Source organism: Pithys albifrons, chromosome 2 (genome assembly GCF_047495875.1).
Source record: "Pithys albifrons albifrons isolate INPA30051 chromosome 2, PitAlb_v1, whole genome shotgun sequence".
Classification (NCBI taxonomy): Eukaryota; Metazoa; Chordata; class Aves; order Passeriformes; family Thamnophilidae; genus Pithys; species Pithys albifrons.
The window spans coordinates 22,375,776-22,401,081 of NC_092459.1; the positions used below are offsets into that span (position 1 = coordinate 22,375,776).

Here is a 25,306-nt window from a genome sequence, read left to right on the forward strand (position 1 = left end):
GGGATGTTAAGAATTTGCTGTGATACCAAACCAATGTTTATTGTTATCAGAGGCAGCTGTCTGCCCTTTCTTCACACTTCTATTTCTGGATTTTCATTGGCTATAAATGGAAACATGCGCTGATCAGAAATCACCACAGCGCTGCCTGATACTTTTCTCTCCTGACTTCAAAAGTACAGGGATATCTAACATGTAGTCAAGTTGAATCACTTCTGCTCTGGATATTAGGTAGGTTTTTTTTCCCCCTGGAAAATGGAGTTAGGAAAACATGAAAGCAAAGTCTCAGAAAGAGCAGCTGTAGAGGAAAAGCAAACGGTAAGATATACTGAGAAATGTTGATATTTTTAATTTTTGAAATTTAATTCTAAGAAGGGAAGGGAAATAATCCTTTTACTTTATAGGAGCAGTTCCTGGCTTCCTTTAACCTCTGACCTTGAAGACTAAAACTTCATTCATGTATGCTAAATTAATTATGATGGTGCATTTCTGTGGAAGTTATGGAAATTTGTGAATGTATTTTATGTGCACATGAAATGCAAAAACTGAAATCTAGTTAAACATTGACTTGTTATCGCAACCCAAACTGGTATCTAATAGTCTGTGGTTTCCTTGGATTTTTCTTAAGGGACTATTTAATATCTTTGCACATTACTTTCTGTAACTTTAAACCAGTAAATGGCTAAAGAAATTGTTTGTGTTGTAGTGAATCTGGAACTTATTGAAAAGAGGTGTGGACAAAACAAATTACTAAGAAAAAGTGAAAACAGTCAAAATATAGCTTATTTCTAACTAACATAGCAGTTTATTCTTGGCTTTTGGCCATCATTCTTGCTAAGAAACAAATTAGCACTGAATTTTTTAGCACTTATCTTAAATAGTGATGGTGTTGTGTAGATTTTGTTTCGTAGTAGGCCAATATTTACTCCTGTTTAATCACAGCATTTGCCTCAACTAGCCTCAGTTAAATGAGTCTTGGCAAGCTTATGGTGTAAGAATTTTAAATACTTCACCAAAGCAAGGGGCATTGGGTAGGAAACAGGGACAGTGCTGAAACTGAAAGTAATGACTTGGCCTTGAAGCACATTTTCTTTTTTTATCTAAAGAGTAGTATCTGAAAGGGCATCACTAAAACTGCAGCATGAAGTTCAAATAGGAGTATTATTTATTGTTTTACTTGTTCATTTTCTCATTAATGAATAAATTCTTTAGACAGTGACTTTATGTTTGATTTGTGGTTGATATGTAAAATATAACAAAAACTCTTCCAAATTAAAAACAAGTGTAAAATCCTCTTAAGCTTCAGGAAACTTTTCAAAGGAAACCTTTGAAATTTTATTTAGCTCATGCATAGAGAAAATATGTAGCAATGTAATCAACCAGTATGATTATCTAATTGCAGACTACATCCTTATGCAAAAAGAATTGAACAGGCAACTTTAAGTAAGGCTTTTCCGAAATGCAGAAGGCTTCATTTGGAACCCTAATGATCTGCTGATGACTCTCTGTGTACATACCTTACTAATTTTAAGAATAGCAAACTGGAGCAAACAGAGACCCCACTATTGGGAGTCACGCTAATACCCATGTCAGCTCACACACTGTTTAGTAGTTTCAAAACTTAATCCTCTCATCCTGTCGAGCTGAGAGAGTCCCTGTTAGCAGTGACTGGTCACATTCCTGTGGGTACTCAGTGAGGAGATGGAGGATGCCCTGGCTCAGTGTGTTTCACAGCATTGTTGACAGTGGAGGAATGCCTTGGCTCTGTGCCAGTCTTCCTGCCCCTTTCCCTGTCACCTTCCATTTGAGCCTTAATCTCCTGTCTGTTCCACCTCTCTCTGTGTTTGCCTGTTCTATTGCCTTTCTTTCTTTGCTTGATTGATTTCCCTTTGCCCCTACATTTCTTCCCTAGTTTTGTATCTCCTGGGCCTTTATTGATTCCGCCCTTTTCCCTTTGCTACACGCGGGTCAGGTCAACTGACTGCATGACATCAGTGTCAATTTGTGGTATGGATACTATTTTTACATGTTATTGTTGATGTCTGTTCAAATATTTAGCTTCAGTAGAGCAAATACATAAACTGTTTCATATTTTTTCTTCCACATCCTGTGCTGCCTTTTTGCACTTCAGCTCAGTCACAAACTCCCTGTTTAGCCACACTGGTGTCCTCATAAGTCTGCTCATATTCCTGAATCATGGACTCCCTTACATGTGTAAGAAGTTGTTATCAAGGATATGTTGACTTTCCTAAGCTCGTCATGTTTTCAAGCTACCTTCCCTGATATCCCACTTACCAAGTGGCTCCTGGATAAGCTGAAGTAAGCTTTCCTGAAGCCCAGAATGTGTTTTGCTATTTGTCTTCTTCAGTCCCTCACAAGATCTTTGGCCTCACTATTTCACACTCACTACAGCCAAACCTGCTACTGAATGTAATATCTGCAGCCACTTCTTACTTGTTTCTGAATAACAGATCCAGGTGTGCATAACCCTAGTTGGCCCATCTGGTGCCTGAATCAATAAGTAATCCTTGACAACCTACGGAAGTTGTCTGGATTGCTTGTACACTGCCATTTTGTTCTCTGCAAGTATCACAGAAGTTAAAGTCTCATGTGAAAAAATCCAGGGTGTGCAATCCAGATACTTCCTTGAGTTGTTTAAAGAAGTTGTTGGGAGGAGCATTGCCCACTTCCTCACCCCATCCGTGCAACATGTAGCCCAGTCCCACCGTGATGTTACCCTCACTGACCTCTCCTCTGATCCTGACCCACAAGTGCTCACCTGGCCTTGTTGTTCAACCTGTACAAAAGTTCTCCACATTTGAGCTGCTGCTTCGCGCAGAGATTTGTCTTACTTATTTTCCCTGTGTTTGTGTAGAGCCAGTTGCAACATTATAGCCATGTGAGCTATCCCAGAGCATCTCAGTTATTTCTAAAATATCATAGTCTATAACTTGGATATATATTTGTGTGTTTAAGGCAAATTTTGGATTTGTCTGCCTTGTTACAAATATTTCTAGCTATTTTCAAAAGAACAAAGTCTATGTTATCCTGAAAGTATTCTGATTGTAATGTGCCAATTAGAGACTAGTTGATGCTCAAGGTTGAACATCTATGGAAGACAACCTCACAGACAATTTTGTGAAGTGCTGTTGTACCTTTACATTCATCGTGTACTGTGGATGAGATAAATAATATAAAATTCTCTACCACTTCAGGCTATTTCACTTAATATATGTGAAATTTATTGTTAAAGAATTCTTGTCCTTGTTTCCTGGATGAAGACTCCTCAGCACCAGAATCCTGAATAGTCTTTGTGTGGAGTTGACTGTGGAAATGAAATATAATAGAGGGCCCATTTTGTGATGGGAAAATAGAATGACTCACTATAAAATAGATTGGACTAAGTAGATGGACTCAATTTTCCTTTTCATAGTTTTGATAGCTCAGAAGGACAGAGTAATGCTAGAGTTTCCCTATTGAAATGACGGCTCAGCTCAAAATAGTCTGTTGACATTCTGAAGTCCTCCTCCCTTAGAGCATATTGCCTCTATTATTTGAATTTATTTTAATTATATTTCACACTTATTTGTTTCCCACTTGATCTATTCTATCCCCACAAAAAAGCACATAAAGTATTGCATTTAAAATAATGTTTATGTTAGCATGTTTAGCAGGGAACATTCAATCTTTGTGCTTTAGTTTGTATTACGAAGGGGTTTTTTTTACAGTCCCATAGAGAAGATAAATTCCACCAATGAATATATGAATCAAAAATTATGCCATGCACTTCTTGAAATTAAATTAAGGTTAGGTTTTTGATAAGAGGGCTGCAGGACTTCATTCAGGGAATTTAGCATTTGCTTCTCAAAAACAGTGTGTGGACGCAGCTCATACAGGGCAAGGCTATTTAGATTAAGCCCACCCAAGTAAAACAATGATTAATCTTTATATACTGGTAGAACATGAGTCCTGTCAGTATCAAGTCTTCTCCATGGGAAGTGTGGGAAGTATACACTCCTTGAAGAGAGCAGTCTGTTTCCTCAAGTTTGTCACCTGAGGGAGCCCAAACAGAATGGAGGATGGTAACTAATAAGGTGAGACTGCTGACTCCCTTGAAGTCAGGGAGGTCCTGCAGAGAGTCCTAGGCAAATTAGAGGGCTGGGCAATACCAACCAGAGAAAGCTCAACAAGAGAAAGTGCCGGATTCTGCACCTGGGATGGGGCAACCCAGGATGTACATACAGAGTTGGGGAATGAGATGCTGGAAAGGAATGCCAGGGAAAGGGGTCTGGAGATCCTGGTCAATAACAAGTTGAATATGAGTCAACAGTGCCCTGGTAGCCAGGAGGGCCAACTGTGTCCTTGGGGGCATCAGGCACAGCATTGCCAGCTGAGGGAGGGGATTGTCCCGCTTTGCTCTGCACTAGGGCAGCCTCACCTCGAATATTGTGTGCAGGTTTGGGCACCACAATATAAGAAAGATATTAAGCTCTCAGTGAACATCCAAAGGAGGGCAATGAAGATGGTGAAGGGCCTTGAGGGGAACCGTATGAGAAGTGACTGAGGGCACTTGATTTGTTTAGCCTGGAGGAGACTGAGGGGAGACCTCACTGCGGTTACAACTTCCTCATAAGGGGAAGAGGAGGGACAGGCACTGATCTCTTCTCTGTGGTAACCAGTGACAGAACCCGAGGGAATGGCCTGAAGTTGTGTCAGGGGATGTTTAGGTTGGATATTAGAAAAATATTTTTCACCCAGAGGGTGGTTGTGTGCTGGAACAGGATCGCCAGGAAAGTGGTCACAGCACCAAGCCTGACAGAGTTCAAGAAGCATTTGGGTGATTCTCTCAGGTACATGGTGTGACCCTTGGGATCCTGTACAGGGCTAATGGTCAGACTCAATGATCCTTGTGGGTCCCTTCGAACTCAGCATATTCTGTGATTCTTGACTGGTCCTGCATGCAGGTTTTGTTGTTAATTTAATGACACGTAAACTAGGTGAGAAGTGAGTATGAGATGGGAAGGGTTGTTTGAAGAACGGAAGATAAGAGAAGAGCTGGGTGGAGGCTGGTGGGAGTGGGCATGGCAGGAGGCACTGGCTACAGTCATACCCCCACAGAGACCCCCTCTACCAGCTCACCCTTGCTTTTGTGCTGTCGAGGACTGCTGTCAGAGAGGTAGAGATGGCAGCACACCCTCTGGGCTTAGGCTGTCCCTTCTTTGCCAGGAGCAGGACCCCATGACCAGTGCTCTGGGATGCTGTCTCTGGGCATGCAGCAGGCTCTCAGTGCAGCTACTGCCTGACAGCACTGCAATGCTCATTGTGGGCAGCTGCATGATATGGAGTGGCTGCAGCACCTGCCCGAGAGGCGTGGTAAAATACGACAGGGAAGGAAGAGAAGCCAAGGGAAGAGCGAGTGACTCTTTGTGCGGATACAAGGAATGAAATACCTGGACAACAGATCATCTTTGGTAACAGCAGAAATTTCTGTGGTTTAGTAACAACAGAATAGCTGCTTCTGGCCATGGCTTTGGAGAAGACATGTGCTTATTCCTGTGGGACACACCAACCTGTGAGCCTCCCACGCTGGATTCCTCAAGCAAGCGCCCTTCCAGATTCACTGCAGTGGGTGGGGGGAGCGAGCCTGGAAAGGTTGAGGTGAGAAGGATATGATTGCTGCTCTAGGGAAGCAACTTGGATTGGAGTTTGTGAGAAGGGCTGGATCTGTAATTCCTTGTGAATCAGGTATCCGGCATCTGTGCAGGGCTCATGATCTGCAAGCTCCTATGTGTCTGGCCAGGACAGCTGTGTAAGGTTATGGAACAGCATGCTGAGATCACCAGGACATCTTTCTCCTTGGAAAGAGGAGGGGATAATTTCTGCATGTGAGGATGGCAGGGGTTCAGAGAGGGTGAAACAGTGATACAGCCCAGAATGCAGCACATACAGGTGCTTCAGCAGGTTATGCACTGTGAGAAAGCTGGTGACATGAACAGGGAGGACTGCCCAATAAAAACCCTTCCTCCTCTCCACCTGTTCTCTTCCCTAGCAAAAGACAGGCTGGTGGCTCCTTGGCAACTGGTTTACATTTGGGTGAGAGGGTAGGGGTGAAAGGCAAAGCGAGATGTTTTGTGTTTGGTTGATTAAGTCCTTTTCTTCACTGGTTTATTTTATACCTTGATTTTTCTACTTCCTCCTATAAGAACACACATGCCCACAAAAGAAATTCCTAAAAATAATTCTGAATCCTTTTCTCAATTTGATAATTCAGTGCTGAAGTGGGAGTATCGTTCTCATCTCATGGCACAGGAAACTAAATAACTGCAAATATTTACTATGGAGGAAGAGAAGGTTTTGTGGTGTACACATTCAAATGATTCCTGTTTATCTGAGGAGAACACATTAGTTCTTGCTCAGGAGGTTGTATATGACCTCCTTGGGGAGCTTTTGACATGCAGCTGAGTTCAGCTGAGTTGACACACTTAAGGCATTTTGGACCAAATTACAGCAGCCTTGGATAAAAGGGTTTCTCATGAGACAATTTCAAATATCCCTGAGCTTTGAAGATCAGGACTGAGGCTTTCTATTAGCGATAGCAAGAAACTGCTAAGATTCTAGCATGGAGGCAATTGCACCTTTGCTGCACAGGTATAGGAAAATGGCCGAGACAGCACTAAAGCTAGGAGATCAGCATTTCCTCTTGCATACCTAGAGTTACATTCCTGCCTAGCTGTGTGGAGGAATGGATTACTTCAGCAAGTGGTCACTGAGGAGAAAGGAGGAAACGTGGAGGCTGCACGTAGCAGCATATTTTTAGCACAGTTGATGTGACATTAAACAGGACCAGAGCAAGTGAGAAGCACTGAATTCTGGTCTGCCCTTCTTTCTAATCCTGTCACATAATACAACTGCAATAATGCAAGAGCTACCTTTTCTTTAATCTAAAACTAATCCTACAGAGGCACTGCTGGAACATAAAGTAAAAAATGTCGATTTTGTTTTTGAGCTCCCAAGGGTCCAGCACCAGAGTCAAAGACATCATCTTCACAGAAGTATCGTCAGTGCTCTGATTTATTGTTTACATTACACACACACTTATCACATACTTTCTGAGTCCACGAATAATACAGGAATTTTATTGGTTAGTGGCTAGGATTTGCTTTCTTTACTATGCAACTTGATTGGTACGTCTCTCTAAACTATGCCTTTCTGTATCACTGTCCCTGCCTGCATCTCCTAGCAGCTGCTGCATACCTTACTGTTTACTGCTCATCCTGAAGCAGGCTCAAGCATACAGGGGCCCTGTTTCCCTTTCCATGGGCTGGGTTGTGCACAGAAGCTTCTAAGTTCAAATTTCCCCCAACAGGAACACTTGAAGCAGGCTTTGGTTGATCAGTGGGAAAAGTGCTATCTTGGAGACATCTCCTCTGTACATTTTTGGCTGGAGGTTATGTGAAATATTACGGTGCAATCTCACGCAGGGGTTCAGAAGAGGAGGGCAGCAGATTCCTGCAAGGCCTTGAGTATTATAGTAAAAGAGGCTTTCCATGAACAAGTAGTAATTGCATATTTTAATGTTTAGGGATGCAGAAATATAAGAGCCCCTGTAACAGCTGGATCAATTGCTAACACAGAGTCATGCAGGGCATTTCAAGTGATTAAATTCTAGGTGAGGCAGCAAAGAAAAAAGTATTAGAATGGAGAGACACCCCCTGCTAATGAATTAAAGCAGTTGTGAGTACTACTTTTAAGCAGTGGAACTCTCTTGAATTTGGTTAAATTGAAAGATTGTTCTGTGGCACAGTATTGGTTTGATACTTCTATAACTTGAGAGTTAGAATCAGTGAGAGACCATTTCCAGAATTGTTTGGCTATGAGACCATTATTGAGAAAAGTCTTATTTTTTTTCAAAATATATTCTTCAGAAATGTGTGAATGAGTTATTGGTGATACTTGTTAAGATGTTTACTGTCCATTGCTGTTGCTAATGCTGAAATTCGTGATGAACACTAGGAAAAGCTCCTTCATTAGAAGTGTAGAGCAGCACTGAAACCATCAGGGAATTTGTGGTCTATCCACTCGGGGAAATTTTCAGGACATAACCATATGAAGCCATGGCTGACTTGACCGCACTTTGGCAGTATTCTTACTTGGATCCATATGTCGTAGTGGATGACCTCTGGAGTTCCCATCCAAGCAACATTTCTGTCATTTAATTTTGAAGCTGCACTATAACATTTGTCATGAAACATGCTAGTAGCTTTTTCCATCTGCAAATCTCCTTTTAACACATTTAATATGGATACACAATGAGACTGTGCTTATCATTAAGACATCCTTATCCCAACATTTAAAACCAAATGCTTTCAATTCACTATTCTTTGAATTCTGAAAGCACTCCATAATACAGCAGTGGAACTAAATCTGTTGCATTTATATGAATCCCTGGAAACAGACCTTGTTATGGTTTAACCTAAGACAACAACTGAATACCACACAGTCATACCCCCACCATGCCCATCCCCACCCCCTCCTGCTGGGCAGGAGAATTGCATGAAAAGAAAACTTTTGGGTTGAGATATGAACAGTTTAATAATTCAAACAAAATAAAATCATAATAGTAGTTCTAATGATAAAAATTATATTAATAATAAAGGAGAAAGGGGAATAAAACCTAAAGAAGACACGTCACACACAATGCAATTGCTCACCACCTGCTGACCAGTGCCCAGCCTGTTCCTGAACAGTGATCAGCTCTTCCCATCTAAGTCCTCCCAGTGTATGTACTGAGCAGGACGCTCTGTGATACGACATGTTCCTTTGGCTGGTTCAGATTAGCTATCCTGGCCATTCTCCCTCCCAGCTTCTTGTGCAGCTGCTCAGTGTCAGAGGACGGGGGACTGAAAAGTACTTGATTCAGAGTAAGCACTCTTAGGAACAACTGAAACATCAGAAGAACCATGTCCCAGCTGAAACCAGGACAAGCTACTTGATAATGAACAGAATAAAAATAGAGAAGTGATTAAAGAAAGGGATAAAGGGGATATTAACTGAGCTAGACTTAGAGGACAACATGCATGTGGTGTTCCATGCTTAAGGGGAAGTAAGCACCCAAGATTTATAGTTGCCTGTGGCCAAAGAGGAGAGACAAAAGTCAGGGTACACAAAAACTTACAGTTTTATTAGTAAATTATGCACATGACACAGAAACTGGTATGTTAGTCCCTTATAGCATAAACACACTGCACTGGATTTTGAGTAAAGAGTAGGGTGAAAGAGGAGAGAGAGAAAGAGAAGGAGAGAGGAAGAAGAAAGATCACCAGTCCTGGCTCCAGCATCAATCCAGCTGATGGGATGTCCACTGTCCTGGAGCACATGTGCACCTGGGCTTTGTCGGGATACCTTTTTACAGATAATCTTTCCCCATCCTGGAGCTAAGTTTCTCACTTTCTATGCAAATTGGTTATCATATGCAGTTCGCTGTTCTAGGCGTTCTGGAAATGGGTTGGAGAGCTTTGGGGTTCTTTGATGGCCTTGATGCCCCACTACTGGGTCAGCATTTGACCAGCAGTCCATGCCTGCTTCTAGACCTCATTCCTGCATTTGTGCTGTACTGTGTTGTGCTTATCTCCAGAAGCCACAACAAGGACGTTTATCCCAGAAAAGTGTTGCCCTACCTCTGTCCGTGTGTTCCCCTTCTCCAGTCACATCCTGTTATTTCTCACAGTGTATTCTTACCAACAATCCTTAGTTGTCTCCGTAGCTTTCTGCCTATTGGTGTTCAAGACTTACACATTAGCCCCTTATCTTCTGGGCTTCTACAGTTCTTCTGTGTTAGCATTGTGTGGACTGTGAAATGCATAGCATTTCAGTTTGTTTTGCCCATATTGCCCTCCATGGATACACCATTAGATTATTTTTAAATGCTGGTAATTATTGATTGTTTCTCAAAATAAATTTCCTAAATGCATTTTAGACACTGAGTGTAAAAACCGTAAGTACTAACTTATCCAGAAAAAACCACAAAGTTTTCCAAATGAAATGGTTGACCTATCAGGGTATCTGGTTTTCTGCTCATTGCTTTTTCACTCTCTTTTTATAAATAATGTGGTCATATAATGCATATTGATTATTAAAGGAACTCTAAATAATGTGTCAAGTCTCTCTCAAGTGCTGTTTGGTTATTTTCACGTCTCATTAAGGACAAGATTCCACTGGACAAGGAGAAGTGGGAGTAGGGTAGCTTGTATTTCACTTTTAAAATGTATAGTCCACTGCATTGATGGTGGCAAAGTCAGGTTCAAGAAACACAAATTATGTGCGGAATGAGTTTGTACTGCAGATGAACGATGCGGCACTGATGAGTACCTGCCACTTCCTAACAGGGTGTAAAATGGAGCAATGCCTGGTGGTCCTGAATTTCTATGACCATGCAAAACTTTTGCTTTCTGTTGCTTCTCCTTCAGAGGTGAGCTCTACTCTAAGCACCTAAGTTCTGTGTATCAAGGCAATAGATCTGCAGCTCTTGACTGAACATGATGGTCATGCAGAAAACCTTTCTGCATTTAATACACATTTTTTAGAGTTAACTGGTAGCTTTTTCCGAAGGACTGCTGATGACTTGTAGTACATACTGCAAAATATTTGCTGATAGCTTTTTTACTATATTAATACCTTCCTGGTAATGAAGATCCATTCTTGAAGAAGAGGGACAAAAGCAGATTTATTGTTGAGCATAGTTGAAAAAGTAATTTTGGTCAACAGCTTTTAGTTTGTTCAGGAGTCTGAAAAGGGGAAAGCATTTCATATATTGAATTGTACACAAATTAATGTATTCATACACCAGAACTGCCATATATGCAGAAATCCCAAAAGCCATTTCACTTTTGCCTCTATGAGACAGAAATTGAATAATTGCCATTCTGTCCTTGGTGTTTCACATTCCTCATCTTGATTTTGAAGAACATTTGGAAAACAACCATGGGAAAATTGTAAGGTTTTTAAAATATTATGTTTTTAAATTAAGCAAAATGAATCAATTGGATTTACTTTAACCACTTAAAATTGAATATTCAGGGAAGAGCTATCAAAATTTTATCCCCTGTTGAATAACTTTTAAATTGTTTTCATAGAAATTCCATGCATCTTATAAGAAGTTACTGACAGCACATTTATCACCATTTTACTTCTTCTTACAAATACAGCTGTTGCTGATGATGTAATATAACAAGAATGTTAGAAAAAATCATTAGATTTTTCGGCCTCAACAAGAACTAAATAGTTTAATATTCTTCTTCAGTAAACGCACCTTGAAATATACACAGTCAAAACAAAAATATCAACTGAGCTATGTGAGAATCAAACAGAGATAGTAGTTCTTAGCAAAGCTCCTGAGCCAAAACTCATCTTTCCATTTGAGACAACAAAAGCGAAATGCAAAGTATTTGTATTTGAAATCCTAGCAGAGAAAAGGACATGATTTGTCTTTCTCTCTGTTTTTATTTAGCAGATAATATTTTCACTAATGTGATGGAACAGATCTCAGTTGAAAATAGAGCAGCTTTCCTTATAACAATGTTATTACAGTCTATTAGGCAAACTGCCACTGTTATTTACATATTAAAAAAATCCGAAGAAGCTCTCAGTGGTTTATTTGTCAGGAGAGAAGTAGCTAAATCTAACAAGAAAGATTTTGTTTTCCATTTTATTTTAAATAGCAGTGTATTCTAGTTTGTAGTGTCTTTTCTGTGAAAGAAAGTGATGTGCTGAAGGATTACAGTGATAAATGATTCCTGTAATGAAGTTAACCTTCAGTTCCTCCACAGTTTCTAAGGAGAAGGAGTCAGGGTTGAGGTGCTCCAACCTTGCCAATGACTTGTAGTGACACAATGCTGTATTGTGTGATGGATTGCCTGGGCTTTTCAAGGGCTCCAGCGCATTTGAAAGTTTGGAAAATACAATTATCAGAGCAAATTTAATTTTCTCTTTGTTTTATTCACTTAGTTTTATTCATAAGTGTTATGATGTCAGTGTTAATAACAGGATTATGGGCTATTTCTTTCTTCTCAAATGGTGATTTTGCTTAGGAATCACCACAACCAACTACATCAGGATATAATGTGATCAGAGCAAAAGAATAGTTACCCTTAGTAATCTTGTAAGTAAAATATGGTAAAATAAGCTCCAGTATTTCATCCTTCTGTTTCCAAGAGAATATTTTTGCATTTTTTCAGAACCTATGCTTCCTGACATATGCAGAAAATCTAAGTCAAATGGTTGAGATGTGCAAAGAAAAAGAAAATTGGTATTTTCACCCTTCCACACAATGGCAGTTAAAGGGACAAGCTCAGGAAATGGTTCTGCACACTGCAAAGTGCTCTCAGAAATTACCCACTGGCAGAAAGGGGTGAAGATGATATTCTCAAAATTACTAGGGGCAAATTAAAGCAGTTTCTTAAAAACAGGTTCATTTTTGGATGGTAGTCATTTTTAAGATGTAGAAGTGATCAGACCACTTGACTTCCTAGGAATGCTGTATCACTGCCTCTTTGAAGTGCTCGAGTACTGCAGGAATGTCATGTAAAAGTATGGAAATAATTTTTGTGATGCTCTCTGCAGTATAAGGTTTTGAAGGGGTGTGATATTGGGCATTGCAGTATTAGGATGTGCTTTGACACTGGTTGATGTAGATTTTCAGAATATACTGTGGTGTAACAATATTACATACTCCTTATAATTCAGAACTTGAAATGTTTATCCCAGGAGCAATTTGTCACAGTAATGGAATTGTATTTGAAAAAATGACTTTTGTATAAAACATAAATCATACCCAAGAGCTTTCTCACTGAGCAGTGACCATAACATTAGCTTAGTTGATTAGAGCATGGTTCTAATAACACTGAGGCTGTGGGTTTGATCCCTGTACAGGCCATTCACTTAGGAGTTGGACTTGATGATCCTTGTGGGTCCCTTCCCACTGAAAATATTCTGTGATTCAGTTTAATAGTTGTTTGTCTTCTTTTGTAAGTATGAGATAGTCTTATATTGTAGGTATCTTATTTTTAATGTCTGTGAGAGGGTACAATTTCTAAACAGATATCAAGCTGCTTACATGTGTAGTCCAAGAACTGATGAAATATTCACTTCATTTAGAGGGCTAATCACTGACTTAAAGTATATTTAAGTCCCTTCAAAAGCAGATAGCCAATTTCAATCAATGTTTGAGTGAGCACACTATGATTTTCCAGTAAATCAGTTGCTACTTACGTGTGTATGTCTTCTCATATATAGATTATAGTATGTAAAGTGATGACCTGTGTGGCATGTCTGAAACACTGTCCTATAGTAGAACAGATGCCAGACCAAAAAAACCCCATTATTTTTGTATTTGCAAGTATGGGACAGAATTTGCAGCATAAAGTATGAAGGGTTCTGATAACCTGTTTTGTCAACACTTTTAAACAGAATGGAAAGGTATTTTTAAGCATTATTGGATGTTTCTGAGTTCAGTGCACCAGATTTTGCTCTCAAGAGACCAGAACTTGTTCAGAGTATGCCTGTGCTTGCTTCTGAAAGAATGGGGCCATTCTGGGAAATGTTGTAGCCACATACTCTTTTTGTCACCTAGGAGGTGGAGGAAATTGGGAGGGGCATTTTAGTGCTCCAACTTACTGAATGTAAAATGAGGCAGATAATATTTGAGTTCAAAATGCTTGGGTTTGAAACAAATGGAGATTCTAAACCATCTCAAAAATATTAATAATATTTGCATCATCATTTGCATTACTAATATTGTAATTTTGTATGGTGTATGTAACAATCTCACCCACAAGTCATCTACATCAGGACCTCTTAGCTAAAGTGCAAATACGTAACTAGTTGAAGGTACAGAAAAATCAAAGGTAAGCAATTCAGATCTATATGGGCCTTGTGAGAACTGAAGCATCAGCAGTTAAGAATAAACAAAGCCACAGCTGCTGCTTAGTGGTAGGGAGGAAGTCACTCCCCAGAAGTTTCTCATGAGAACTAGCTTCCCACAGGACTCCGGAGATGTACCTGAAAACAGTTAGAATAAGTTCACCAGAACACTGGACTTGTGAGATGTGGATTATAACCAATTAGAGTTTGCAGTTAGATGGTGTGAGGTTCAATTTAGCCAGTAGAATGTAGTCTTAACTCTATATAAACCCTGTGCTGTGTGTAATAAATGGCATTCGCTTGATCATGTTGGTCTGTGCGTAGTGTCCTTATTCCTCCGCATTGTAAATATTGTTTATTTTAACTAGTGACTACTCGTCTGCAGAACACACTGCATATGCCATTGTATACTATATTCTCCATAGGAACTCTTTGTAAATGATTTTCAAGTCAAGTTCTGATGTTTATTTTAAACTGCTTTTGAATATATGATAAAAGCATGAATTTAAGTGATCTTGAAACAATCTTCAGAAGACTGTAAACAGCTCATTTTTTCCTAATTTATGATTTACCATCCCAAAGTTTTTGATATTTTTGAATTCAATAAATTGTTCTCTAGTTAAATTTTTGTAATTTAAAAAAGGTATTTTTCATAAACAAAAAGTTATTGCCATAAATTACAATCTATGTGTGGTTTTGTGATGGAAAATGAGGCATGTTTTAAAGCAGTTTTAATGAAGTCTTAAAACTGTAATTATATCTTAAGTTTAAAATGTTTTCTTTGCCATTACTTTCATTTCAAAGGAATGAGCATACCTAAGGAAAAAATAATCAGAAAGTACATTTATGGCAGTTATCTGTATGTTGAAATCAGTTATTTAGAAAATGATTGAGATTACTTGCTAGCTATGTGGAATGGCAAGTACTCAGGATATTTGGAACTATTAGTCCTTGAAGAAATAGAAGGGTACTTTTTAACATTTAAAAATAGACATGGAACAACAAATGGTTTCTCAATGAAGTTTATTTGCAGCTTGCTACTTTTCAAATTTGTTTCATTGTGTTATTGCCTCTTAAGTTCATATTTTTGGTTCATTAGTGTAATGTTTCATCCCTCTCTGTCCTCTTCCAGCTGAACAGCAATGCTCCACTGTCGCAAATGCATCTGGCACTTGGTTTAGTAATGTGGTGTCTCTGCTTTTCCTGGAAATTCTGTGTTGCCTATCAGGAGATGCGGGTCTGTGACACCTCAGCAATAAGTCCCAGTCTGGCTTTGCGTGTGAGATCAGCACCTTGATCTTGAGCTAAGCCAAGGCAGTAGCACCTTAGAATAAGCAATAGTGGTGGTACAGGTAGCTAAGGACATTTTAGTCCCCAGATTTAGGCATGTACGTGCTTACAGACACTGAAAAGGGCTGGACATTGAAAAGAGGAGGAGGAATAGGGGTTGAAAAATTTAACCTAGGAGCACTTTTGAGGCAGAAGTGCAGTTTTGAATTGATAAATTTGTTTTGATGGGGAGTTTCAGTACTTTGTTGTTTCCTGAAGCAATGGGACTCAACTAAATCATTTTACTCTCTGTTGCATAGGTCACTAAAATCAGTGCTGCAGGGAAAACTACTGGTGCAATGAAAAGTTGAGTGAATCTGGGTGGTTGTTGCACTCAGTGGTGCTGTGGCAAAATGTGAAAATTGCAGTGTTAGTAACTCAATTAATCTGGTTGAAGTTCCAAGCAGGTGGTGTGCACCTCAAATTTTTTAGTACTACACTGCAGATCACAGTCATAGTTGCAATGCACACCTTAAACAAAACTCCAGAAGAAAGCTGATACTAAGACAGGAGAGGCAGGGAGTCCTAAAAATCATGAGAAAGTGGAGAAAAAGTACTAGGAGTCAGAAATTGGACAAAGGAAAGAAAAGGGGAAAAAAAGATAATTACTTTTGAAAAATGAAGTAAAAGTCTACAAGATGATGGGACTGAGAATTAAGTAAGTGTCAATTAAAAAAGTTCAAGAAAGATGGGAATAGATAGAGAACAAAAATATGGGACATGTTGGGCTGACTATTCAGCAACCTTTTAATAATTGATGTGTAAATAGTTGTATTCTATTGATTAATCTAATACTTCTGTTATTTGCACTAAGTTTCTTCACACTTTCAGTAAATAATTGTGTAGAATTCACAGATCACTTGTGAGAACACCTGGAAGTAGCTTGTAACCTTGTAACAGAAACTCCTCCTGCTAATGTGTTTAAAGCAACCTTTCACATTGATGAAGTGCTTCTCCCACTATCTGTTAATTCCCCACTAGATACTTACAAGCCTTTTCCGTGGAAAGGTTGACTTGTGCATTTTCACAGTTTGCAGGATAAAAGATTTGTGTAAGGACATCAAAATTTTCCTGCTGTTGCATTTTGCTTTCTGCCTTCATCAGCACAGCTTTCCACGTGGGTTGATACTGATACTATGGAAAACTCTTATCCTTCTGTACAAACAAGTTTTTGCCATTGATTTCCATACCTGAGCTAGCTGAACTGTAAACAAGATTTCCCTCCTTTCCCTCTGGCACTTTATATAATGCGCTTGACTCCGCTTGTAACTCAGTCTTAACCAAATATTTCTGTGTTGATCTCTAGAAATGGACACAGATAGATATAAAGAAGAGTTTTATACCCCAGTATTGCTGTATAACTAGAGGATATATTTCTACTGAGAAAGCTGGAAGTGATACATTGTGTCCTATCTTCAAGTGAGAATGCTTCGGCTCTTTGCTTGATCTATTTTGTTGTTATTTCCATGCTTAATATCTCTTCAGCATCCGCAGACAATCCTGCTTTGTTGTGTTCTTTCAGTGACAAGGTTGCCTTCTTACTCAATGGCATGAAGCAATGTCACATTTTTGGTTGACCTCCTGTTCTCCCATGTTTTCTAGTGTCCACAGCATTTGTGCCTCTCCTGCTTGCTACACTTAGGGCACGTGAGGCAGCTGCTGTGCTCCAGCCTGGGCATAGTAACAAGAATTGTCCTTTCGCAGCTTTGCAGAGCTATTCAAGTCCCATGGTTGGTTCTCTATTTGAGTCTAGAGATAACCTCAGATTTTCTCAGCATTAGGAAATCTGAAGTATTATCAGATAACATTAGATTGTGTGGTTGCTCTGAGATCTTACAAGGTTATATTTTTCTTCTTTTCATTTCAGTTGTCTTCTGTCACTTACAGGACCAACAGACTGACTGCTACTGGGCTGTAATTTCTGACATATTGTTTATTTTTGTGGCATCTGGTTACCAGCTTGTTTCTGTCTGATAAATACTTGGGGCTGCAACTTTCTGCAGATATATGCACACACATCATTAGTAGCACTCCAGTGATTTTGTTTGGATTGCTTCAGTGATTTAATATCCATAGAGATCGGAGTTTGCAGCTGAAAAATTTGGTAACTCTATGACAACAATTGTTGTAAGTACTGTGTGACCAGCTGCCAATAATGAGATGAATGTAAGCACCGTCAGTATTTCTCGCTAGTAAAAGTACTCACATGCTTATTTTCTAGTGCCCAGCTTCATGTGGCTCCTCTTCTACAAATGCAGCCAGTTTTGATTGTATACCATTCTGTTTTGATTTCAAAAACCCAGCAACAATGCCTAAACTGCTGCAACTTCAAATATTTTTCTAAAGCTTACCACCACTGAACACAGGTTTATCCAAGCCAGATGGTTTGCATATTGAAATAGTCCCTGTTCCTGTCTGTTTTTGTGGGCTTCCTATACTGGCTTGCCTGCAATAAACACAGGCAAGATTTGGGGGGAAAACACATAGGAAACTTTGGTCATGGTGGAGTTTTTTGTTTTGCGTTGTGGTTTTGGTTTTGCTTTTTATTTTTCCTTGTAAACTCTTTTAACTATTTCCAGGTTTCATCAGCATTTGGACATTCCTGTTTGGAGTGTGTGTTTGTGTCTTTTTCTACCCACTTTTGAAATAACTTATTGTACTGGAAGATAACAGTTCTCTGCTCTCTGGATTAGCATGGGATGAAGGGAATTGTAGTGTGAAATATTTTTAGGACTCTTGTGTTTATTTAGATTTTTTACTTTTTTTTTTTTCCTGTAGACTTGATTTAAAAGTGCTTAAAAGAGATTGTCTTGGGTTAATATGACTGTTTTTATTCTCACAGTAATCTAGGATAAATATTTAATATCAAAGATATGTATCTATTTCAACTTGTCATACGAGCTCAGATTTGGTTACGCATAGCTGCATTCACTGCTGAAATACAGTAGTCAATCTGATGGCTAATTTTAAAAGAAAGGAAGAGAGGGTGTTGGAAGGCGGAGTGAAAAAAAAAGTATATGTCCTATGTGATTTTTTTTTTTTTGCCAGAAACAGATCAGAACTTATTTTGTTTTGCAATTTTAGGTCATCACTGAGCTCCAGATTATTACTGGGAAATCTTCATGTGTCTGATTCTTCAGAAAGTAGTTGCAGGTGTTTAAGAAGAGGGTTTTAAATAATGTTTTGGTGTTTCACTTCCTTGAAACAAAGGGACAGGGGAAATGTAGTGGAAACAAACATTGTAAAAAGCAGCCTTATGTCTTACTGGTTTTGTTTTCCCCTAAAAAGATGGAGGTAAAAATTTAATTAATAGCATTAGTCACAATCTAAGATTTGAGTTCCCCAGCAAAACACACTGCAGTCAAGTTCTTCTGCTATTCTTAAGCATTATTCTTAATTTTTCAACCTTGACCAAAAAGATGGAAGATGAGACCGCTGCTGATGAGTCACATTGATGACAAGCAGAATGGATAATGTCAAGTAGGTGTTTGGCTCCAACAATAACAGTCATCACCAGTAAATATATGTGCTAAAATAATATATCAGGGATTGGACTAAGTACATTTTTTGACATAATATTGTAAAAGCAGGTAGGGTGATAGCTTGCATTTTGTGTTTTTCTTTCGGGTGTTTCCTGGTGTAAAACTGAGTCTTAACTTGCATTTGTTAATCCTGGAAGAAATGGTGTGCTTGAGGTGGGGTTATAATATTCCTTGCTTGGCTCAGTGCTGTAGTAACAGTGTTGGCAATATTAGGTCAGAAAATGAGTGGTTTTCTGTCCCTGACTGTTATCTGAAGTCCATGCCTATGGAAAAAAAGGCATAGTGAAAAAGATATTCCTGTGCTTTTCTGTTCTTCCTGGCCTCAGTGTAAACGGGTGGACTGTTCACCATCGATGTATTTTCTTGGGGTTTGATCTGTTTTTCTTTTTACCTCTGGGATTTCCTGAGGCAGAGAGTTTCATAATAATTATGTGTTATATGTAACCCTAACACTTCTGATTGACAAACTCATGTGGTACCTCATGATAATTTTGGTCTTGCACCAAGAATCTATGACATACTTACCTTTATAAATGTCTGCTTTTCTATACAATATTACAGTAGGCATAGTCTTGCATTGGTACCACTGGCTCATGTTTACAGGGAATCTTATGCATGAATGATTCAATTAATGTTGCTTAGAAAGGATGAATATCCCCTTTTTGAAGTGCTTATAGTATTCATCTGAGTGAGAAACCAATCTGAGTTTCTTCTAAAGTCAAATAAAAAAAAGCACAGGAATTCTAAAGTATGATTAATCTGATCTATATGAAACATTTACCTTTAAGTAGAATGAATTGCATCCCACAAATGATGATTTCTCTCAATTGCATGTAAAGAGAACATAACTTAGATGTAGATACTACATTCTAGATACTTTTGCTTTTAGTCTGATGAATATCACTCTTGGCATGGTCATTAACTAGGGAAGATGATATATACATAATCCTGGGAAACAGCTGTGCTTTAGGAAATTTTGCACCAGATAATAGGCTGGTAAAGTATATTTTACTTGCTGTCCTTCCTCAGACACACTTTGGGCAGGTGGTATCTAGACCCTTTGGGCACTAGCAAAGCTACTTTCTCAGCAGAGAAAGAAATGACAGGGAAATGTTCAACTAATACTCTTAAATGCTCTCTTTTTTCTGTTTGGCATCTAGCAAAAGGCAGGAAAAGAGAACATATAAAAAAGCAAGGCAAGATGAAAGACCCACTTTGCTCCTTTAACTGAAGCAAGGTGGCAGGTAAATGTTATCCTCGCAAGCACATGGTGCACAGAGGGTTGAAGAATAAGAAATGATCCCATGGCTAAGGGAAGAGGAGAGTTGGTCTCTGCATCTGTGAGCCTCAGGTTCCAAGTGCCTTGGTGGCGTGCCTTTAGCTGAGAGCTTGCCATCTTAAATCCACTCCAAAAATTTGATCTGCCCTGTGGCTGATGAAACTGTTGCTGCCATACCACACATTGGCACAAACATACTGTCTTGCTTTTTTGATGTTAAGTCTTTTCTGATCCTGATGCCAAAGCCATAGCATTTGATTCCACATGGCAATTGGAAATTATATTTTGCTTTTAACCATTTTTCAATGGAAAAGTATGAGATAAAAATTTATTCAAAGTTGTAAACCATCCTAGACTGAGCCAATAAATAAGCATTCAAAAACCTCTAGCATTTGACTTACCCTGGTTTTACAGTTTCTGAAACGAACTGCAAATGGCATTTAGTTTCTGGTTGTGCTTTCTGGCATTCTAATGGTATACTTTCTTCAAAACAAACAAAAAAAGGCATTCAGACCCATTTCTTGATTATTATGGCATTTCAGCATTCCATCCCACAGAAATTTCAGGTGCCAGCATGAGATTTCAATACAGAAATCAGAATACAATTTTATTAAACCCCTATGCTATGAACTTTGAATGTGGAAGGCAAGCTCTAGGTGTTTGAGACCTACAGTAGATCTCAATATTTTACTTGCAAGTCGTAGTAGGTTGACCCTGGCTGGACACCAGGTATCCACTTAAGCTGCTCTTTCCCTCTCCTCTACAAGTGGACAAAACAACAAAGGATTCATGAGTTAAGAGCTAGGAGAGATCACTATCATGGGCAAAACAGGCTCAAAGTGGGGATATTAATTTAATATATTACTAACAGGATCAGAACAAAAGAGTGAGAAGTAAATTATCTTAAAACCACCTTTACCCCAATCCCTCCTTCCTTCCAAGTTCTACCTCCTCCCCTCAGCGATGCAGGGAGATGGAGAATGTGGGTTATGGTCAGTTGTTTGTGCCACTCTCGGAGAGAGGACTCCTTTCCCTGCTCCCATGGGATCCCTCCCACAGAAGACAGTCCTTCACGGACCTCGCTGGTGTGACTCCATCCCACAGGCAACAGTTCTTCACAGACTGCTGTCACGTGGGTCACTTCTCCATGGGGTGCAGTCCTTGGCAGGCAAGCTGCTCCAGTGTGGGTCCCCCACAGGGACACAAGTCTTACCAGGGAAAACCTGCTCCAGTGTGGGCTCCTCTCTCCCTGGGCTGCAAGTGCCTGCCAGGACCCTGCTCAATGATTGGCCTCCCACGGGGTCACAGCCTTCTTCATACATCTACCTGCTCTGGCATGGGCTCCACCACAGGCTGCAGGTGAATCTCTGCACTCTCATGGTCCTCCACGGGCTTCAGAGGCACAGCTGCTCCACCATGGTCTGCACCATGGGATGCAGGGAAACCTCAGCTCCAGCACCAGGAGTACCTCCTCCCCTCCTTCTGCACTGACCTTGGTGTCTGCACTGTTGTTCACAGAAACCCAATACACAAGTCTTCAGGAATAACTAAAGAGATGAGAGTGGGTAGGCCCCAGGTTACAATTGTTTTTCACCTGCTAATTCAGACTCTTGATCTTGCTTCAATTACCTGATTTTCCTTCCCTAAAAATGGAAATTTCGGAATTTTTATTTTAGATAACAGGGCTAATCAGCAGTCTGTGATTCATCTCTCTTGAATTTAGACAGCTGCATTTACATCTGAAGAGGTTGTCTAGACTCCTGTTGCAGTCACTGGATGAAAATAGGAAATTCTCAGGCATTATTCTCTGAATGTAGTTTAGATGCCTTACAGTGAAAGGTATCAGTGAAATGTATGGTTCTCTAATGCCTATTCTCTCTCCTTTGACCACAGTGAAGCCTTGAACAAGCTCAAATGTTGATTTAGTAAATACTTACATTTCCTTAACTATCTGTACAAGAAATGTCAATTTAAGTCTGCAGAAACTTAGGCTTTTTATAATATTGCAGTGCTATTTTATTGGCTTTCAAAATACTTAATTCATTGCTCAGAGTTATCTTTGGTGTGGAACAGAGGTACCAGCAGACACACCAAAATTTTAGATGTGAAGTTCAAGACATACAAAAGAGAAAATTTAGAGTGAAATCTGGGCAAAGTCCCAAGAAACAGCCATTGACCTTCTTACTTCTGTAAAAGTGTTAGGCTATTTTAAGAGCCACTCTTGTTGATTGATAGCATAGGGGATTCCAGTCTGAAAGAGTACTTACAGCATGTTTAGTATGTCAGGCATTTATTGTCTTACACATTCTTGTCTTTCATGTTTTCTGAAAACTTTCACACAGCATGTTTTAATATTCTACTATGTCCTAAATATTTCTTTCATAGTTATACTTATTGGGATGAAATAAGGAGTCATTAGCAGTACTTTTGGTTTGTTTCTTTTTTTTTTTTTTGGTAGAGTGCTTGATACAGAGAAAACTTTGCTCTCCAGGGGAAAATTCTACATTACCTAACGAAAAGCAAAAGTCCGGACAGTTACACTAAGGAGACAAAGCCCATCACCTGTAGACAAGGAATCAGACTGGAAGAGAACTGGGAAGGGAGCTGCTGTTTCTCTCAGTCACATTACTTGCTGTATTACAGCCTCTGCATACCAAGTTTGCTCAACTGAGCACTTGCCTGAAGTGGAAAGTGTGAAGTGGAAATAAGTATATATAAAATATATTTCATCAGAATTTACAAAAAAAATCTGTTTACTAAAAGCTGATGTGATGTTATTCCAGACTCTAGAAAATTCTGTACCTTTACTTGCCCCCAGATATGTATAAGACCATGGAGCTGGTTGCCTTTTTTCCCCTGACTTTGTAAAAGAATATCCACACTTATTTAATTCACAGATCCAAAGGGATAGCTTGGAATGGCATCTTAATTTTTGTTTGCCTTCCCAACCTGATCCTTCTGAACAAAATGGTTTAATGTGATGCATGGTATTGGCAAAAAGTAGAGACGCAGCTGGGACAAAAGTCCAAACCTTTGCTAATGTCCATGGAAAGCAGCCACATGCCCCACAGGGCTGGTGAAGGTATTGGTGGAGTACATGGCTTGCTGGAGTGCTGAAGGGCTTCCCAGCATGATCTTTCCCAAGCAGAGCTAGCTCATTCAAATCCTTGCCTTTAGTGATGAACAATTCAACATTACAGGAGTGAATATTCGTGTAAGGGCGAAAATGGTATTTAGGAAAGGAGAGGGCACAAACCACAGCAGTAAATCCACATCTGTAACTGTTTTGATAGTTAAAACCAAGCTGTAAGTGAATAAACATTCACGTGACAGCTACCCATACAGTCCCTGGTGGCCGTGTTTCGGAATTAATTCTTTAGACAGAAATACAGGCTTGGCCATCATATTTGTAGCCAGGTAAAATCTCCTGACAATGGTCTCAGAGATGAAAATGACACCAAATGATGTTGAATGGTCTAGGTTGTCTGAACAGCTTTCTGCTACTCAGTACTACAGCCCTTTCTCTGCAAAGTTGCATAGAGAACAGCTGGGTTAGGTGGGGTTGTACAAGGATTTATCTCAGACACTTCAGATTTTTATGATTTCTTGAAGCCACAGGATTCATTCTTTACTACAGTACAATTTTATCTCTTTATAAACTTTGCTCCATCATTATTTTAATGCTTTGTCCTATGAAAGGTGGTGGCAGACTTTTTTCTTACTATTGCTAACATATCTAGACAGCTTTTAAGAAAAAAGAAGGGTCTTGCAATATTTTATATGATGTTGAAGTGATGCTCTGCAGCAGAGTATTCTACAGGAATGGTGCAATATAGTATGTAATATTTAATATGGGTCTATGTATCAACAGAGTATAGATGATAAAAAGGCTGAAGTGGCCACTAGGTGATCACTAGTTTAACCCAGACCTGTGCTAATGAACAGAGTTTTGTTTTTCTTATGAGATTCTCCATCCCAAAGTAAGTAATATTGTAGTGATTTTGTGGTTAGAAATTTACTGTTTTCTTTGTCTTGTTTGATTAGGATTTGCTTACAAGTCATGGGGATTTTGTCCAAGAGCACAGTATCATTAGCATTTCCTTTTCTTAGTGTCATGTCTTTTGTCAATTTTGAGGCTATTTGGTTTAGTTTATTTCTTTTATCTATTGTGGTACTTACTGAATAGTTCAAGTATGTTTACTGGGAATGCTTTTAGAAAATTAAGGTTCAACAAGGTGCAGTAATATTTATACATATTTATGTATATTTAAACATGAAATTAATTCTTTTTGAAGGTAACAGGTAGACACATCCCTGTGGCTATTGCCTTTATATCATTGGTTTTCTGTATCACTAGTAATGAACTTGGCTGGCTGTCATAAAAAACTTCACTTCCATAACAGGCAGAGAAATGTAATTGCTTTTGCAGTATTGCATACTGAATGCTCAAGGGCTATCAGTGTATTTTATTACAGTTTCAGCTGACTGATGGAAATTAACCTTTTGTTAATCACTGTAAATGTAAAAGCTGGCCTTAGGTGGTACTTAGTACAAAGACTACTGATGTAATTTATTCATACAAACAACTAAGTCATTTTTTTATCGGTTTAGCATCTATTTTAAAATCTGACAAATAAATACATTTCTTCTGACCATCTATAATATTTGTGGTGCAGTTTCGGTCACACAAGATATGCCGCTCCTGAATTTGGACAGCGCAGAGGAAATATCTGTCAGTTTTCCAGTGTTTAAACTTTTTAAAGCATCAGCTTCTTGAAATAATTATATTACTGTCACTTTTGTCAGTGATTTATCCAATCTCTTAGTATCTGTCATGTGTCCTGCTTAATGAGATGGATATTCATGCCAATGATAATAATAATAACTATGGCCATGCCACCCTGACGCCCCATCCTATCAGATCTCGGAAGCCAAGCAGGGTCAGGCCCAGGCAGTACTTGGATGGGAGACCTCTTGGGAATACCGAGGCCTGTAGGTTCTAGTCCTGAGGACTTCACTGTCACTGTCCAAGCTCAGTAGGCCATGGCAGATGGACCTCAGGAGTTAAACGGTGGGGCCAGTTCTGCGCATGCTGTGCCTGACCTAAAAAATCCACTGCACAGGCTCGAAGGACACACCCATATGGGTAGAGCCCTTCCCAAATTTTCATTCGTGAAGCCAAGCCAAGAATAATAATAATAATAATAAGGATAATGATAATAAAAAATTTGTTGTTCTGGAG

The 25,306-nt window shown here is 39.3% G+C and overlaps 1 protein-coding gene across 1 annotated transcript in view; it reads left to right on the forward strand.

Moving 5' to 3' along the window:
- Positions 1–252: 252 nt before the first annotated feature.
- Positions 253–25,306, forward strand: part of MLIP (muscular LMNA interacting protein) — a 103,819-nt gene continuing 78,765 nt past the window's right edge. Inside the window, 1 exon segment of the mRNA XM_071548152.1 lies at positions 253–315. Within this exon segment, the coding sequence (XP_071404253.1) occupies positions 253–315 (63 nt within the window).